The sequence below is a fragment of the Sciurus carolinensis genome, chromosome 1, assembly GCF_902686445.1.
Source record: "Sciurus carolinensis chromosome 1, mSciCar1.2, whole genome shotgun sequence".
NCBI classification, from domain to species: Eukaryota; Metazoa; Chordata; class Mammalia; order Rodentia; family Sciuridae; genus Sciurus; species Sciurus carolinensis.
In genome coordinates, this window is record NC_062213.1 from 37,983,719 (window position 1) to 38,003,636 (window position 19,918).

Here is a 19,918-nt window from a genome sequence, read left to right on the forward strand (position 1 = left end):
AGCAGCCGCCGCCGCCACCTCTCCCTTCCTCTCTGCTTTTTCCTCCTCCTGTTTTCTCTTCCCTCCGCCCCCTCGCCTCCTTTTCTCCTCCTCCTCCGGCGCTGACGCTCGCGTAGGGCCCTGGCGTCAGACGCGCGGGGGCGGGGCGAGTGCGGCGGGGGGTATAAGTAGAGGGTGCAGGAGGCGGTGCTTCCCCTTCTCCCCGGCGGTTAGTGCTGAGAGTGCGGAGTGTGTGCTCCGGGCTCGGAACACACATTTATTATTAAAAAATCCAAAAAAAATCTAAAAAAATCTTTTAAAAAACCCAAAAAAAATTTACAAAAAATCCGCGTCTCCCCCGCCGGAGACTTTTATTTTTTTTCTTCCTCTTTTATAAAATAACCCGGTGAAGCAGCCGAGACCGACCCGCCCGCCCGCGGCCCCGCAGCAGCTCCAAGAAGGAACCAAGAGACCGAGGCCTTCCCGCCGCCCGGACCCGACACCGCCAGCCTCGCTCCCAGCCCGCAACCCGCCGCCCGCGGCAGCTGATCGACCCCGTTCTGCGGCCGTTGAGTAGTTTTCGATTCCGGTTGATTTTTGTCCCTCTGCGCTTGCCCCCGCTCCCCTCCCCCCGACTCCGGCCCCCGGCCCCAGCACTCGCTCTCCTCCTCTCACGGAAAGGTCGCGGCCTGTGGCCCTGCGGGCAGCCGTGCCGAGATGAACCCCAGCGCCCCCAGCTACCCCATGGCCTCGCTCTACGTGGGGGACCTACACCCCGACGTGACCGAGGCGATGCTCTACGAGAAGTTCAGCCCGGCCGGGCCCATCCTCTCCATCCGGGTCTGCAGGGACATGATCACCCGCCGCTCCTTGGGCTACGCGTATGTGAACTTCCAGCAACCGGCGGACGGTGAGAGCCAGGCCCGGAGGGCGGCGGGCGGGCGGCCATGAGGCTCGGGAGGAGGCGGGTGGCTAGGCCGGCGGGCTCGGGGAGGGGAGCGGGAGGGCATGTCAGTCCCCGAGGACCGTAGGGGAGACGCTCGGGCACGGGGACCCCTGGCAGTATCGCCCGGAGCCTCGTTCCTCTACCTGGGGGCACTCTCGCAGCCGGCAGCCGCACGCCCCTCGCATGCTCGGCCACTTCCTTTGCGACCATTTTCTCGTCTTCAGCCGCTCTCAAACTTTAGGGTGATGACGCGCCAGGAGGGTGGGAGAGATTTGCTTCTTCCACTGCGCTCCTGCTTGTAACCGTGGGATTCTGGGGTGCGGGTCGCTGAGCACCTTTCTCGGGTAGTAGGTGTAGGTGCTCCCACCACCCAGGGCTCTGGCCGATTCCCGGGTTTGTAGAGGAAGTGCAATTCAGTGCTCTAAAAATACCACGTGTTGAACCCTGTAACCTCACAGGCCCGAGGCCTGTTCTGCTACTGGCCCAATCGCCGGGGGAATGCCACAAGGCCTTAGAATAAAGTTATTGGGGTACTATTTGGTGGTCGTTCTCGGGCTTGAGATTTTAAGGCATTAGTGACTGATGAACTAGAAATGCAAATAACCAATGAGACAAGCATACGCTAAACATAGAGTGGTGGGAGGAAGGGACATAGAAGAAAATCTTTTAAATGACAGTTTCTCAGACAATTGAGGTCATTATAATCAAATTGGACCTTAGTTTATAGTAATGTGTTCAGTGCATGTATGCATGTGTTTTTTTTTTTTTTTTTTTTTTTTTTAACCTGCAATAGCTCCTGTGGTTTTAAGGAGTTTTTCTTACATATAAGATATTAACTAATTTTGGCTGTAAATGGTATTCGTTAGTGTAACCTGGACTGGACCATTAAATTTATCTGTAGCATTCAAGTGATTCAAGTTTATTTTTATTTTTAAAATGGTCCAGAGTACCCATGAATCTTGGGGAATGATGGAGTATAAAATAGAAAATTGAAATGATTTTGTATTTTTAAGTTAAAACAATTGACAAATTTTGATAAACATAAGGTCTGTGACCTGATGAGTTCTTAGGAGTTTTATATGTGGTTCAGTTGACTTCCAGAAGTCCACTTCATTTGATTATATGACCCAATTATGCTCCCTCCATACTTAATCAAGTATTCTTAAATTACAAGGAAATCATCTTTATTTTAATAGAAAAGGCCATGTGGGTAGAATAAACATAAGTTCATTCAATTAGCTGTTGAGTTTTTCACTAGGCAAAGTTGACACTGAGGTTTTGGGTAAGTCAGAACAGTGATAGGAACCAGAAGTTGTAAAACTATATTGCAGTTTTCCTGCCCTTTTGCTCTGCAGTCACTTCATAACAGTTCGGAACTGAGCAATATGTATCACTGGATATGAGATTAGGGAAGATAGCCTTTGGGGCAAGTAATCACAACCTGAAAACTTGGTAGAAAAAAAACAAATGCTAGAGACATGGTAACTTGAAAGGTTTTTTTTTAAGTGTTGCATTTTAAAAAGCAAAAAATCAATTTTTTAATTTCTTGGGATTTGTAAAAGTTGAACTTTAGGTTGTTAATGGTTACAGTATACTATATTATCAGACCTGTACCATTAAAAAAATAACAATTTTTTCTCATTTATTTTGCCTCTTATATGTATAGTTTGCCATCTTTCCAAGTAGTTTTTCAGTGGTTTTCTTTTTCCCTTTTTAAAAAACACTGTATTTATTGCTGCGTTGATGGAACTGGTGGAATAGCTTCAGAAAGTGACCAGTATTCCATTTAACAGGAAGAGGTGACTCATTAAAAAGACGCTCAAGCACAGTCAGCTAAAAAAAAAAAAAAAAAAAACTGGGGGAGCTGAGTAGGTGTGGTCAATCGATAGTGAGCTGACAGCTGATTATCACAATATTCTAGAAATTGGAACTTTAATTTATAAGAAGAGGCTGGAAATTTTGTCCTGTCAGTAACTTCACAGTTAACATGAACATGGAATTTGTGAAGTTGTTTCAATGCTTCAAATGAACTATTCTCCTTTTTTTTTTTTTTTTTAGGGATTAGTCTTTTTACTTACGGTTATGTTTTTTTATTTAGTCTTACAAAGTAATGTTTCTTTAATGGTACAGGTGCACATATTTGAATCCTTCACAGACTAAAATTAATTGTAAGATTTTCAAGTTTTCTAGCACTATCCAGAAATAACTTGAGTAAATTGTCACTTGTTAAGTAAACCAGTGGTCTGTAAAATTGTGTGTCAAGAAAGTGTTAAAAGTGAGTTGTGGCTATTGTAGAACAGGTATTCAAAAATTCTGAGATTATTGTGCAACCAGTATGTCAAACATTAGTTTTCGAAGGCGTAATTCAGATCTAGCTGTAGCTTTTCATTTCTTTACGTGGTGATAGGAAGTTGTGATATGAAAATCCCAATAACTCAGGTACCTTTTTTTTGTTGTTGTTAAGAATATGAACTGTTGGCAGTGATCAGTGATGAAATGACCAGTTTTGGCAAATAGGAAGAAGTACTTATTAAATCCAGAAACTGCTCTTAGCCTCTCAGTAATCTATAGTTGCCTAGTCTTTTGTATTGCTCATTAAACAGTATGTGAAGGAATCTTAATTTTATGATGCCTAGGAACAAAAAGGTGCTTTTAAATTTAATGGCATTTAAGGGAAGATCGCAAATACATTATCAATATGTCATCCTTTCACGTGAAGTCTGAGGCTTCCGATTATTTTTCTTTTTCCAATGTACAATGTAAATCTAGACTAGCATGTGGTACTTGAAGTTTAAGGAGGAAGAGTTCAACTCTGAGGCCATGTCCCCACCTACTCTATCCACCATTGTTTTGTTGTAATTTTAAGTGACCAGTAAAAGTTTTAAAGTAATATTCTTCTGAAATTTTATTTCTTACAGCGGAGCGTGCTTTAGACACCATGAATTTTGATGTTATAAAGGGCAAGCCAGTACGCATCATGTGGTCTCAGCGTGATCCATCGCTTCGCAAAAGTGGAGTAGGCAACATATTCATTAAAAATTTGGACAAATCCATTGATAATAAAGCACTGTATGATACATTTTCTGCTTTTGGTAACATCCTTTCATGTAAGGTAAGCAAAAATGTGACAGGTAAACATTCACAGTGTTTAGCTGCTTTAATTTAGTCCTTAAAATAGCATCTGTGCTGTTAAATTAGGCTATCTTTTATTTCCAAAATATCTGGGGTTAGTCACTAACAAATTATCTCTGCACACTGGAAAAACATTAAATCAATAGCAAGTAATGAGAAGTTGCTATACATTTTTTTCCATAGGTGGTTTGTGATGAAAATGGTTCCAAGGGCTATGGATTTGTACATTTTGAAACACAGGAAGCAGCTGAAAGAGCTATTGAAAAAATGAACGGAATGCTTCTAAATGATCGCAAAGTGTAAGTATAAATATTTAGATGGTATTTTCAATATGCTTTTAATGGTTCCAGGTCCATTTTAAAAGTTAATGTATTTGTGTTCTTAATAAAGAAACAGAAGTTAATAAACCACATTTGATAGGTCTTATAATTATATTTTTCTCCACACTCGGTGTAATATACAAATAATGGTAAATTTAATGTAATTGATCAACATTCAAACCAAAAACAAACAGAAGATAGATAAAAAGGGATAAAGCTTTTTCAAAATAAATGTATTGTTGAAAAATGAGAAATCCAAACTTTCCTGAGGTACTAATTAAATTAGTCCATTTTACGTTTGAGAAATCTGTGACTAAAATAGTTTGATTTTACACAGAGTTAATGACAGATGGGCTGACCTACACACTGAGAGGTCTGCACTCAACACATTCTGTTTGACCATACTGCTGGGACTGCCACAATTTATTGAAGTATAAAGGAAGCAGAGTTAAATCATATTTGTGATTAATCTTGCCTGAAATACTGATCAAAAGTTGCAAACTTTAATGGCACTGATAAAATCTATCTACAAGGCTATTTCTGTTGCAGTTTCTTAAAATACAGATTTGTTAATTTCTCTAAGAAATTATATATCTTAAATTTTTTTTGTCTTAAATGTCAGTTCTTCTAATCATCTGGGCAAATTCAGCAGGAAGATCCATATTGTAAATGATCTGAGTGTTCTTGCAGTGTAAATTACAGTGATGGCATGCAAGTTGGATTTAATTTTTAGAGGCACCTGCCATACTTTTTATAAATAACTGCAAAGTGGTATGTTCTGTGTCAACTCCATGGTTAAGGAAAGCCTTTGTAATATGTAAAGAACCCACACAAGTCTGAGAAAACTAGCACTCCTCCGTAATGAACATTGATTACAAAGGCTAATTCTTAGAAATTATTTTTAAAGTGAGAGAAATACTCAGCATCATTAGTACAGGTTGAGCATCTCTAACTCAAAAATCTGAAGTCCAAATGCTCCAAAATCTGAAACTCTGCACCAACGTGACAACAAATCAGTTTTTGGCATATTTCATTCAGGTTAGAGATTCTTAGCCAGTGAAGTCCATGCAGATACTCTCAAATTTTAAGACACTTCTGCACTGGGCACAGTGGCACATGCCTGTATTCCCAGTGACTCAAGAGGCTGAGGCAGAACCATTGCAAGTTTGAGGCCAGGATCATCAATTTAGCAAGGCCCTAATCAACTTAGACCCTGTCTCAAAATATTAAAAAGAAGAAGAAAAAAAGAACTATGTAGTTTAGTGGCAAAGTATCCTGGGTTCAGTCTCCAGCACTAAATAAAACTACTTCTGGTCCCAAGTCTTTTAAATAAAGATTATTTAACCTGTACTCATAATTGATATCATCACTTCAGGGGGAACAATTAGAGGTATGCCCATCACTGGCGAGAGCCAGATAAATCCTGATTTTGAGTATATAATGATGTAACTTGGGGAAAATAGTTTTACTATGTAGTATCGTAAATTCTTTTATAGACTTGTCACAATAGTGCATGCCTGTAATTCAGTGACTCCAGAAACTGAGGCAAGGGGATGGCAAGTTTAAGGCCAGCCTCAACAATTTAGTGAAGCTCTAAGCAACTTAGTGAGACCCTGTCTTAAAAAAATATATATATCTGGGTATGTAACTCAGCAGTAGAGCACACTTGGCTTCAATCCCCAGTACCAAAAAAGTTAATTTATATTCCATTTGAACTATGGTTTCTATGACTCTGTCCTAGGAACAAATATAAAGTTGAGAAATTGGCAATATTTACAGTGAAATGTTATGTTTCCATTGAATGTGTATGAAACTAAAAGTGTGGAGAAGCTCCAGCATATTTTTGAAGAGGATAAAGAGATAGAACTCTCTCTCCATAAGTGAATGTTTTTGAACAGAGAACAAAAAGACAGAATTTGAATGGAATTGTAGTTTTTTTTCCCTCTACTTTGCTATGTATTACAGTATTTCATGACATTACTATTTTTGTATTGGGGAAACTTTTTAAAAGTCTTGCTGTTGGTAATACTTTAGTTATGCCAGTGTGTTGTATTCTAGAATACAAATACAGATTTAGGAAGTTTAAATTTCTGTTTTAGGAGTTGGCAAATAACGTGCAAGAGCCACTTTGAAACAGCAATGGTAAAAAGCTTTTATTTAGGTCTTTTCATTGGCATGGTCACACACGATTACTTGTATTGATAGGAGTGATCCCTTTAGCCCTGGATTAGCTAGAGAGAATAGAAGTGTGTGTTAAGAGAAACATTCCTGTGTTGTGATTGTAGTGAAGACATTAAGTTAAGGCCCTATTTCTATTTTGTAATGTGATTTTTATTAGAAGTTCTGAAAACTCTAAATAACAATTTTGAAGTTAACCATCAGGCTTAATTAATCTGAACTTATTTATAAAATAGAATCTAATGTCATAGTCCTTACATATTTTATTAGATTTGTTGGACGATTTAAATCTCGTAAAGAACGAGAAGCAGAACTTGGAGCTAGGGCAAAAGAGTTCACCAATGTTTACATCAAGAATTTTGGAGAAGACATGGATGATGAGCGCCTTAAGGATCTCTTTGGCAAGTTTGGTAATGTGTCTGCATTAAATTTTTACACTCGGAGTTCTGAGTAATTGCTCAACGTTTAATTTTGACTGATACTTGATACTAAAAAGGCAAATGAAATGAGACCAAGTAAGAGATATTTGGATTAAGCTGCAGACCATTGTACTACAAAGTATCATATAAGTAGAATTCTGTGCAATTTAGATGAAAGGTAGCATTAGATTAGCACAGTAAGGTGTGACTGAATAATTAGTTTTTTAAAGACTTTGTTCCATTAAGATGCTGGAACTTAGGCCCTTATAGGATCCCATCTCATCAGAAGCATGCATTTGATGCAACCAGCTTATAATGGAATGCAGAGTCTAGTTACAGATGTCTAGTTAGGATGTTTGGCCAGTTTTAATAACATCACATTAGCAATTTAAAGTAATTACATTCAAAGATGAAGCCACAGGTAGCCATCTGCATGCCTGGGATGTTAAAATATTTTCCTTGCTTTTCAAAGTAACTTCATCAAACTTAATAAAGTATAAACCAGCCTTACTTTGTGTTAGTGGAGTTAACAGGTCAGAAAATGAACATTTTTTGGTACATTTGCAGATGATTTACTTGGCCTCAGTCTTTGCTTTCCTCCTGTTGAACTTAGAGGTGGTACTTCAAGTAATTTGGAAATTAATATTTTTTTTGTTGGCAGGTTAGCATGCCATATTGAACCCACCTTTAAGCAAACAATTATTTTGCACAAAGATAAATCATGTAAGATAACAGAAAATAAGTGATGTCATGATTCACATATTACCCTAAATCCTCTGTACTCTCATTCCTTTTGTATATTTCATGTCTTGCTTCTAAATCTTTTAAAAATTAGAAGTTATTTCTACAGTTGGATTGTTACTGTGTTCATCACTTACCCCAAAGGAGTCATGATATGTGAGTTGACCACCAGTATGTAATTGTGAGATAATTTGTTTTACACAACAGATTTGAAGTATTAGAGGCACATTAAAAAGTCTACCTGTGCCTATGTATCTTAGATTCTCTGTAATCTAATGTGATTTTTAACCTTTTCTCCCCCTACTTGATTGAGATAACCACCCACCTCACTTAAGTATCTTCCACCTCAAAGGGGGAGAAGGGAAGAAAGCATGTGTCTTTAGAAATATATCTCTTCCTCCAGATAATTTATTTTTTACCAGTGGGTCCAGATGTGTGTTCTCTCCCTCCACTCCTATTGAAAAGCAGATGGGCCAGGGATTTCTAGTTCTTAATTCTGAAATGAAGAAATTCAAATTATTAGCTAAAACAAGAAATTCTTCTTTCTATTAAAGCTAAGAATAACTCTTAAATAGTTGTATAAAACATTCCCCAAAATAGAAGCTAGAGTCTTTCAGAGTAGAAAGTATTTGTTTTCCTAGTAGAAGTGAAGAATACCAAGTGCCTTGAACATGGGAGACTTGGAGGAATATCTGAGGTCTTGTTTATCCCCTTTTCCCCCCATGACTTTGTGTGCGCAGTTTTTTTTTTTATTGAGATGTGAAATGTATGAACATTTTGTGTGGAATATCTTTGATTTATTAAAAAAAATTTTTTAGGACCTGCCTTAAGTGTGAAAGTAATGACTGATGAAAGTGGAAAATCCAAAGGATTTGGATTTGTAAGCTTTGAAAGGCATGAAGATGCACAGAAAGTAAGACTTAAATATAATAATTAAATGGAGTGGAGTGCGAGCTTTCTGTACTCTGTAGTAAGGGAGGGGGTATAAAGTTAATTTTTTGTTGAAGTCTATGTGCATGTATCAATGGCTATTTTTCATATTCTTATATTTAATTTGCATATAAGCATTAGTTTGAAAGTATAAATTGGGAGCATTATATCGCCTCCAAACCTCAAACTTTGGGGATGGGTTGTTTTTAACTTAATAATTCAACAAATTCTACTTATTAAAGAATGAGCTTTTATATTAAAAGTTATTAATTTAAATGTTTATGATTTCTGTAAGGCTGTGGATGAAATGAATGGAAAGGAGCTCAATGGAAAACAAATTTACGTTGGTCGAGCTCAGAAAAAAGTGGAACGGCAGACGGAACTTAAGCGCAAATTTGAACAGATGAAGCAAGATAGGATCACCAGATACCAGGTTCATTTTTAATTGAACAAGCAAAATAAGACAGGGACGAGGAAACCTATTTTACATTCATTTCAGTTACTTCCAGGTAACTGAGGGTTTGCGAGGGGAAAGAAGAAAAATGGGATAAAGGAATAGGAGGTGTGCTTAGGTACCACTGGGTGTTCTTTTTTCTTTTTCTACAGTTTTTAATGTTCTTCTTTTAGGGTGTTAACCTTTATGTGAAAAACCTTGATGATGGTATTGATGATGAACGTCTCCGGAAAGAGTTTTCTCCATTTGGTACAATCACTAGTGCAAAGGTGAAAGTTATGCTTTTTACAGTTCTGATCTTTTTATTTATGTAAGTCATTCTGAGTAGTCAGACCCCAACCAGTGAAGATAGAGAGAACAACTCCCTATGCATAGTCTTTTGTGTATGTAATTTTGTATGTGTATGAAAAGTGCACAGGATAATTTTAACTTACTGATTTAACCCTGTGGCTTTGTACTTTTCCCCCCACAACCCCATTAACAAGAAGGAATCTTCTATTATAGAAAATTAGAGATGAAGTGGATGCATACAAATGAAAAATGCCAGTGCCATGTTTCCACCTGTGCTTTTCTAGTAATACTTTAAATGTGATAAGAGTATTCCTGAATGTCTTCATTCTTAGTATGGTTCCTGAAAGTTTGAAGTGAATATTATGTGTCAGTTTATTTTGATTATATGAAGCATGCATGGTTTTCAAAAGAAAACTTTTATTGAGGTGTATAAGTCCTTTGTGGATTATAGTATCACTTTGCAGCAAGGTGAAGGGTTGGTAAGAATTTATTCTGGAGCAGGAGATCATTTATTAATGCTTACTAGAAAAATAATTTATCAAGCAGAATAAAAGGGCAAAATACAAAATAAAAGCCTTCTGTCCCCTATTTTCAGTCTGCAAAATAATCTCTTGTGGTTTTGAGTATTTCCCATATTGGAGATTCCATACCTGGATAAGCTTTCCATACTGTTCAGACTTTTTTTTTTTTTGTATATGTATGAACAGATTTTGAGAAAAAGGTGTTATAATACATACAATGATTTGTATTTTCATATAATAGATGTCCATTTGTATTTAAGATATTTTCTCACTTTTTTTGCTAAATATTCTTACTAAGGATAAGGATGTACCATGTATTTTACTGTTACTTGTTTGGATAAACATTTAGGTCGCTTTTTATGTTTCTACTATTAGAACCATTGCTCTAATGAACATTCTTATATCTAAGTTTATAGAATTGGAATTGCTGTTTTTTGGTCATGATTGTTTAAAAATGAGACAACCAAATCGTACCAAAAGGGCTGAACAAATTTGCACTGGTACTTTTTTTTTTTTTTGGTCAGATTTTTCAATTGAGTAGAAAGTAGGATCTCATCTTTTCAAATTGCTTTTTGATTTAATGTTTACTTTTTTGTGTTATTTTGCCTTTTGCATTTTTCAGTATTGGGTTAGTTTTTTTTTTGTTTTGTTTTTTTAAGGCAGAATTTTATGTTAGCCTTGTTTTATTTTGCAAGTATTTTCTCCCACATCATCACTAATATTCAATAAATAATATTGGAATTAATATTAAACATCTGAAATCTCAAAGTTACTGCTGCATCTCTACTTCTATACTTCCTCCAGTTTTCTTGCTTGGCTAGGAAAATGTGTGTGTGCAACTTGCCCTTACTATTTGGATATTGAGGAAGAATTAATGAATTCAAGGGATTAATGTGATTATAGCCTTAACAGAATTTTAGTTATATGATTCATGGATTGAAATTGACTGTTAATTGGTAATGCTCTTTTCTGCTTCATTCTACCATTACATTAACTTTATTTTTTATTTATTTTTTAATAGGTTATGATGGAGGGTGGTCGCAGCAAAGGGTTTGGTTTTGTATGTTTCTCCTCCCCAGAAGAAGCCACTAAAGCAGTTACAGAAATGAATGGTAGAATTGTGGCCACCAAGCCACTGTATGTAGCTTTAGCTCAGCGCAAAGAAGAGCGTCAGGCTCATCTCACTAACCAGTATATGCAGAGAATGGCAAGTGTACGAGCTGTGCCCAACCCTGTAATCAACCCCTACCAGCCAGCACCTCCTTCAGGTTACTTCATGGCAGCTATCCCACAGGTAGGTTTTCATATATTTGGTTATTGCTTATGTGTTTTGTGTCTTTCAAAATAATAAAACCTTAACTGTGAATTATGATTGAATTGGAAAAATGCTTATATAAAGTATAAGGGCTGTGTGTTTCAAAACAAATAACTAGTTGCATTTTTTCCTAAAGTTAACACATTCATTTTCTTCCTTTTTACAGACTCAGAACCGTGCTGCATACTATCCTCCTAGCCAAATTGCTCAACTAAGACCAAGTCCTCGCTGGACTGCTCAGGGTGCCAGACCTCATCGTAAGCCTTTTAATTAATTAATACTGGGAATTTGATTAAAAGTATACATGAGGCAAATTAGCCTTCTGTTTCCATGCATATTATTGCTCTTCATAATTTATGGTTATAGGTGTTCATTTTTAGAATTTACAGCTTTTATTTTTTTTTTTTTTTTTAAAGAAAAACGCTCTGTCTACTCTGGTTATTTTCCTTTATGAACATTTTGAGATGAATCCACTCTTACTTGGTTATAGTCATCTAATCTGAACATTGGGGTTCTGTCTTTTCAAGCTTTCCTCTGTGCAACAGAGCTAGATTCAGAAGCACTTTGGATTCTCTCCTATTCATATCTTAGATGTTAATAAATACTTGTCATTGTATGAATTAATGTTATGATTTACTGATGCCCTGATCTGAAAAGTCTAGGAAAAAAAGCAAGTTTGAAACTAAGCTTTTAAAAATTTGGCCATTTGCAGCCTTTTGTGCAAACTTAACTCTAAAGCAGCATAACACTTTGACTCAGTGAGGTTTCCCAGTTAATTTATGTTCATATCTTTGAATGTAGCATTCCAAAATATGCCCGGTGCTATCCGCCCAGCCGCTCCTAGACCACCATTTAGTACTATGAGACCAGCTTCTTCACAAGTTCCACGAGTCATGTCAACACAGCGTGTTGGTGAGCCTTAACCCTTTCTGTAAAGAACTTGTCTCAAATTTGAAATAATAAGGTAAAAAATGCAACAACAAAAAATGCTTGCTTTCCTTCTTTTGTAAGCTAACACATCAACACAGACAATGGGTCCACGTCCTGCAGCTGCTGCTGCTGCAGCTACCCCTGCTGTCCGCACTGTTCCACAGTATAAATATGCTGCAGGAGTCCGCAATCCTCAGCAACATCTTAATGCACAGCCACAAGTCACCATGCAACAGGTGTGGATTTTAATCATTTCTTTATTAAATTGACAGTCCTAGGTTGTAATCAGGATGTGATGGCAACTGCCTGATATGTGAAAAACTTTAAGCTATCTGGAACGTCTTGCTAATTAATGATTGAATGAAAAATCTTTTGTGTCTTCTGAGAAATTGGACAGGCAATCCAGCATAGTTGTAAGGAAGAAGTAAAGGAAATTTTAGTTGGACTGAGTTTGGATTTGGTCTTTTCTCTAACCCTGGGACCAAAGCAGTGATAATAGAATGAATGAAGGAGTACAAGAAATACTAAGTATAAAAGATGGAATTTTATTAAATCTGATTGTGCATATTTGAGCACATACATGTTAATTGCTGTCTTTACCCTGTATTTCTGATTTTCTCAGTTTCTCCCAATCATGTTTAAATGGCAGTCTCTATCACTGCAATGATTGCCTATTGATGACTATTTATATGTGCTACTACTACTGTGCTTAGAAGTTTTCCTATTTCATGTCTAGCCTGCTGTTCATGTACAAGGTCAGGAACCTTTGACTGCTTCCATGTTGGCATCTGCCCCTCCTCAAGAGCAAAAGCAAATGTTGGGTGAGTATCTTTGACACACCTTGTCAGGTACAAGAGGCTAGAAAATTTAAAGGTCACTTTGACTCTCTGAACCCAGAAATGATGGCTAGGGCAGTGGAATGATGATGCTACCTAATGAAAAACACTGGAAAGCTATTAAGAAGGTATGTTATTGATAACAGATAAGGTAGCGTGGAATTACTTAACTTGGACCCCACTCCATTTTTGGAAAAAGGAATTTGAACCTAATGTGAAGACAACTTTTGACTTAGGATCTGGGCACAGATTTAACAACTGAATAACAGTAACGTCATTTAATTGAGAGACTGATACTGCCAAGCGTTACTGCTTTGTGAAGAATCTTGCTCTCCCACGTGAAAGACATAATGAAATGATGGGTTATGGGGTAGCATAATATGATATATACAAAAATAAAGTTCCTAAATAACAACAGTTCAATATGGTGTCATTAAAATTTTTTGATTGAAGGAACTTTTGAATATTTTCTTTCCTAGGTGAACGGCTGTTTCCTCTTATTCAAGCCATGCACCCTACTCTTGCTGGTAAAATCACTGGCATGTTATTGGAGATTGATAATTCAGAACTTCTTCATATGCTTGAGTCTCCAGAGTCTCTCCGTTCTAAGGTAATTTAAATTTTGTCTTTTGTCTAGTTATCTCTTATCCTGTTTTTCAGAACTTTTTATAGGAACTTATTTCTGTAGAACATTTGCATAATGCTTTGTACATGCTATGCACTGGCATAGGAGCTCTATAAGTATTGTAAATCCTCACAATAGTGACACCACTGTGGTGCTTGTTATCCTTGTTTTGTAAGTAGGGGAACAAGCACAGAGAAGTTGAATGATTGGCTCAGTGCTCATGCCACTTGTAGAGAGCAAAACCTGTATTTAAATGCATTCAGTTTAGTTCTGGCATCCTTAACTACTACTGCTTGCTTTTTTTTTTAAACTACTACCGCTTTTAACAGTTCTAATTTTCAGTTGAGGATAAGAGTTCATCTTGGTGGTGAATTTTGTCTCTTACTTTTAGAAACTTTATTTTCAGTTGACTCCTTTCTTGAACCATTTTGTTACCTTTTTGTTACTGGGTTGTTTCATTAGGTTGATGAAGCTGTAGCTGTACTACAAGCCCACCAAGCTAAAGAGGCTGCCCAGAAAGCAGTTAACAGTGCCACTGGTGTTCCAACAGTTTAAAGTGAGTTTGTCCTCTTGTGGTTCCTTGTTTTCTGTTGTTTCCTTCATCTTTTATAATAGTTCACTGAGGGTGTTTTGAAACATACATAGCAAAACTTCACTTTACAAGTAATTTATATGTTTGTAGTTTTTTAGGGATGGATATATAAAGGAATTATGGAAAGTTTTACCTATAACCCTGATCATGGCTAGCATTTTTAAAATCACAGCACTTTGAGATTTTTATATTATGAAATGTATCAGATGGCCTGTAATTGGTGGATGCAATAATTGTCCTTGGACCTTTACCATATTGCCTATCATCATTCCCAGGAAACAGGATAGCTGCACAGCTGTGTACAGCTAGGATCTAGGATCAGGAGTTTGCAAGTGCTTTTTGTTAAAGGACCAGGTTTTGTGAGACATGTTGGGTCTGTAGGAATTATTCTATTTTAATGTTACAATATAAAAGCTGTAAATTATATGGAATGGAATGGGTATGGTTGTTTCCCAGTAAAACATTATAGAAACAGGCAACAGACTGAATTTGGCCAAGGGGTTTTTTTACTTGACACTGACAAGTGCCAGTATTTTTTTTCCTAATTATTTTGTATTACATTTTCAGATTGATCAGGGACCACGAAAAGAAACTCGTGCTTCACCGAAGAAAAATATCTAAACATCGAAAAACTTAAATATTATGGAAAAAAAAACATTGCAAAATATAAAATAAATAAAAAAAGGAAAGGAAACTTTGAACCTTATGTACCGAGCAAATGCCAGGTCTAGCAAACAGTGCTAGTCCTTGATTACTTGATTTAAAAACAACAAAAAAAAAAAAACACAAAAAAATAGTAAAATATAAAAACAAATTAATGTTTTATAGACCCTGGGAAAAAGAATTTTCAGCAAAGTACAAAAATTTAAAGCATTCCTTTCTTTAATTTTGTAATTCTTTACTGTGGAATAGCTCAGGATGTCAGTTCTGTTTTAAGTAACAGAATTGATGACTGAGCAAGGAAACGTAATTTGGATTATAAAATTCTTGCTTTAATAAAAATTCCTTAAACAGTGCATGGTTATGTTTATTTTAATTTATTTGTCTTGGTAATTAGCATGTGTAAATAGGTGATATTAAGGTGCATAAATGGGAGTAGCTGTTACATAAGATTCTCTTCTGTAAAGAACGCATACTACTAAGTTCAAGGATGGTTTGGTTCTATGTAAAAAAAAAAAAGCCAATTGCTGTAATGTATTTTATGAATTGAGATTTCCATATGAATCCTTGAGTCAATATATATATATATATATTAGGTGGTTTTAACTTTTCATTTATAAAATTAAGACCCATCAACTTTTGAAATTATGCCAGTTAATGACTATTGAAATTTCAATGCTAGTAGATAATTAGCTAACCCCTTATTTATAGGGGACAAAACAGTAACAGTGGTTGCACTGTATTTGTTGGAGAAGAGGATGTAGATAACATGGCTTTAGTATAATATTTATATTAAATGTCAAGAAGCTAGGAAAGGTTTTACACCTTATTCTTTTGGGGGAATGATGGGGATTGAACCAATGGCCTTGTGCATGCTAAGTATGCACTCTTACCTACTAAGCTATACTCCCAGCCCCTAAACCTTATTCTTGAAAGGTCTTTAGTTAGGCAATTTATGATTGTGATTTATTTTCAGTGTGCTAAAATTACCTTATCACCCACAGTACTTGTTAAAAATGAAGACTAGTAATTTTGTCTTAAAGGATGGGTTTATATCTGCCCTTAGGCCCAGTATATCTGCATAAAACTAAATCCCATGCAGTTTCCTTTTTTGAAAATGGTTTTGATTTTAACCCCTCTCCTATTCTACATGGTACTGCAAGTCAGCTTTCTCAGTTGCACATCTGGTTACCTCATGACCATGCTAGAAATAGGTCTGTTGCATTTGGGACCAAATTAAAGCCCTGGTTTGTGACAGTGATAACTCTGCATGATGAAGGCTTATGATTTTTACACTCATCTGGAATGTTTGTCACTTTGCTAAGTCTTTTGAAACAAAAGATACACAAACCTCACTCTCTTACTCTCTGGCTAAAATCAGTGCACCCAGTGGACAGTAAATTATTTTGTCTTTTCATAGACAACCTCAAGGGACTGACAGTTGACTGAAATTTTCTCCTGAGTCTAAGAAGGATTATCTAAAGGGCTTAGAGAAGGCAGAGGAGTATATACCATCTTTCTCAACATTTTAGTACAAAGTTCCCAGTCTTTAGGAACAGGCTTTAGCTTTAAGACACTAAATCTGTTTTTTTAATCTCTGAAGTTCCCTACTAGTTCCAAAATCAAGTGTTATGGTTAGGGTTTGCACAGACAGCTTATTTTTTTAATACATTGGGTGGTTTGGAATTAAGTGTTGTGTGATATGTGTTTGTTAGTTGTAACAAGTTTACGTGACTGTTGGGCAGGAGCCAACAAATCTGCAGAGTAGATTTTGTGATTTTGCAGGAATTGTTAGGAGAAATTGAGTCAGTCATTTGAGGAATCTATTCACAAATCAGCCATATGAACTAAAATCATTTGTAACCCCCAAATTTGCTTATGCTACTTTCATTCATGGACATGGTTGAGCAACAAAAGTTAAGTCACCTGACAGGCAGATTCTCCCAGATGAGATTGATGGTTTCTTGTTTCAGCTATCACCACACTCTAAACAAGTATCCCTTTTCGTGATTTATTTGGTGCCATGTTCACGTTTTTTAAGTTTTGTGTTGGTGATTTTGCAATTTAAAATGGCCCCCAGGCAGGAGTCATAGTGCTACTGTTGGCTGTGAGTTCAGTGTTAATATATAAGGTGTCTTAACATAAAAAACTAGGTTACATATAGATCAACTGTCAGTTATATGAGGAACTCTTAGGAACCTAACCCCTTGTATTTGTCCTGAGAGCAACTTTTGCTCATTCAGTGTTAGTGTTTTTACAGAAATAACCGCCATGACTAATGAGACTGGTTATACCCAGTAAGTACATAGTTTGTGATCTACAGTGGTTTAAACTACCAAGTTTCATAGGATTTGATGTGGAAAGCAGATCTGATATTGGACTATCATGTATAAAAAAAAAAAAAGCATATGGAAGGCTGCATCATTTGGAGGTTTTGACTAGACATTTTTCTGTGGGTACTAAACCTATAAGGGCTAACTTTTCTAGCCTAGATTTTTTCCTTTTCATTTTAGCATGTATAAGATTTGCACAGATAAAATAATACGCATTATTTTATAGTGTGCTATCTTTCAGTGTACTCCTTGCCCTCCAGCTCAAAGAGACCACAAGTGAGAGAGGGAGAGTACTTTGAAATTCTCTTATTTTGATGTAGAACTATGGACTCAGATTATTCAGTTGGACTATATAACTGAAGAGGTTCTGGATACTTTGGTTTAATGAGTGCATTAGATTTGGTCTCATGGAAGCAAAATGAGTGGTTAAAGTTGGAAGTAGAATGGGTGGGGTTGGTCAGTATTACCAGTTAATACTGTCAAGCTATGATATTCTGAATCACCTCTGCCCGCAGGCCAGACCAATCATGGGGACTCCTGGAGTCAAACGAGAGGCACACTTTTGGAGCATACTAATGCTACGCTAATGAATTGTTTTAAAAGTTTTTGTTATACATGGACAGAATACCTTTATGTGGTGCTGAGGGTGGAACCCAGTAAGTACCTCATACATACTAGGCAAGCTCTCTACCACTGAGCTACAACTCTAGCCTTATGCTAATGAATTCTTTCTTCAAATTGACTCCCTCTTAAATATAACCTGTCCTCATTTAATCTCAGGTTGGATTTAAGGATTCTGGGTTACCACCTTTTTGATGTATACCAATCACTTGGATACATCTCAGGTGTATCTTAGCCATTTAGTTTTAAGTGCTATGTAACTGTGGCAGAGTTACAGGGTAACCTAATTTCACATTGTGGGTGGTACCTTGTTTTATTCCAACCACAGTTGTGGCAAATGTGGGAACAATTGTATAATCTACAAAGATAAAGTTTAATTTGTTACTGACAATATCTCCAGAAAACTTGAGATAGTATGGGATATTAGCTAGTTCAAACTTTATATCTGTAGAGAAAAAAAAGCTCTTCACTTTGGAAATCAAGGATATTTGTATTTTTAGGAAGATTCCACAAAATATATAACCATTGATAAAGCATATATGAGCAAATGGATTTATGGTTGATTAGAGGGTTTTGTTTCTAAACCCACCTGAGGTAAAAAGGTGTGTGGTACATGGAATATTTGTATTATGCTGATGTCAGATTGCCAATAGATGTGCCAGCTTGACATTCAAAAGTGCTTTAAAGACCGGACTCAGTGGCACACGCCTGTCATCCCAGCTGTTTGGGAGGCTGAGGCAGGAAGATTGAGAGTTCAGAGCCAGCCTCATGAGCAACAGCAAGGCGCTAAGCAACTCGGTGAGACAGACTGTCTCTAAATAAAATACAAAATAGGGCTGGGGATGTGGCTCAGTGGTTGAGTGCCCCTGAGTTCAATCCCTAGTACCAAAAAATAAATAAATAAAAAAATAAAGTCTGTGAATATTAATATTTCCCAAACTAAATCAATTGATGTTCTGAAGCATAAAAAATTATAATGTAAAAGGAGCTAAATGCTAGATTGTGTGTCTTTAATTTTAACTTTATTTTTAAACTAATTTTGTATAGGTAAATAAATTATAAATATTGGTGACAATTCTTTATAATACTAGGTGTCACTGCAGTTGTGACTGACGACAGCAACCAGGGGCATCTGTGTAGAGCTATGATTCTTAAAGTGGGGGACTTGTAGTTTGGAAAATTCATTGAACCATTTTTTTGTAACAATGGAAGAAGTGCCTGATTTTTTAAACTCTTTTGTAACTGCTAATATTAAGTGTATGCTGCATATTAACTTACCAAGTGAATTTTTTTCAGTGCCAGGGATTGAACACAGCCTCTCACATCCTAGGCAAGCACTCTGGAGCCATACCCGCTTTCCTCAAATGAAGTCTGTATGCACTAACTCGGTTCTTAAAATCACCATATGACATTGGTTTAGTAACAATGAATTAAAGCTTCAAAAAGTGATTTGCCCATAGTCTTATAGTAGGTGGTTGATGGAGCTGGAATTTGAATCCAGGCTTGTAGTGTTCTAGAGTTTGTGCTTTTAAGCTCAGTATAAATTGCCTAATAACTAAGATAATAAAATTCGATAAGATCTTGGGTACTCGGGCAACCTTCAGCCTGGGGGACTGGTCAGCAGGGAGGCAGCCTATTTATATTTTTATCAAAGTGCAATGGTAAACGAAAACAAGATGCACATTATAAGGCAATCAAAAAGGAGTCATTGTTTAGAAGGAAATGGGGTACTTTAACCAGGCTGAGCATAAAATTCAAGATCAGCTTTTCCTATCTCAGAGCATCTTAGACTCTCTGGGGAACATCAAACATCTCTTTGACCCTGTGATCATTTTTCTGAACTTTCTCAAGTTCCCATTCTAGGTTCCCTTGGAATAGGTAAATAGACTTAATCAAAACCTTTTAATTACCATAAGTTTATAAACCTATGGAATTAACATTCTGACCCTGTATTGCACTTCTGTGCCAATTAGAATGATGTCAACCTTTTCTCAACAGTTATTAAGAAATAAGTTGGATAAAATGTCAACTGCTGCTGCTAAAGAAGAAATTTCCAAAAATGGGGAAGATTTTCTTTCAGATAACACATACTTGG

The 19,918-nt window shown here is 36.7% G+C and overlaps 1 protein-coding gene across 2 annotated transcripts; it reads left to right on the forward strand.

Annotated features, from left to right (window-relative positions):
• The first annotated feature begins 192 nt into the window (after window positions 1–192).
• Pabpc1 (poly(A) binding protein cytoplasmic 1) lies at window positions 193–15,036 on the forward strand. 2 transcript variants are annotated; one of them, XM_047552721.1, is made up of 16 exons: window positions 193–547; window positions 661–889; window positions 3,844–4,037; window positions 4,241–4,356; window positions 6,826–6,965; window positions 8,534–8,628; window positions 8,941–9,078; window positions 9,273–9,368; window positions 10,933–11,205; window positions 11,393–11,483; window positions 12,028–12,138; window positions 12,238–12,392; window positions 12,893–12,977; window positions 13,472–13,602; window positions 14,080–14,173; window positions 14,777–15,036. In XM_047552721.1, the coding sequence occupies exons 2-15, from the start codon at window positions 697–699 to the stop codon at window positions 14,170–14,172; spliced, it is 1,911 nt and encodes a 636-aa protein (XP_047408677.1). In that variant the 5' UTR covers window positions 193–547; window positions 661–696; the 3' UTR covers window position 14,173; window positions 14,777–15,036. The 2 variants fall into 2 exon arrangements, with proteins under 2 accessions (XP_047408677.1, XP_047408686.1); XM_047552730.1 differs by having other exon boundaries at window positions 193–889; window positions 6,826–6,956.
• Window positions 15,037–19,918: the final 4,882 nt, after the last annotated feature.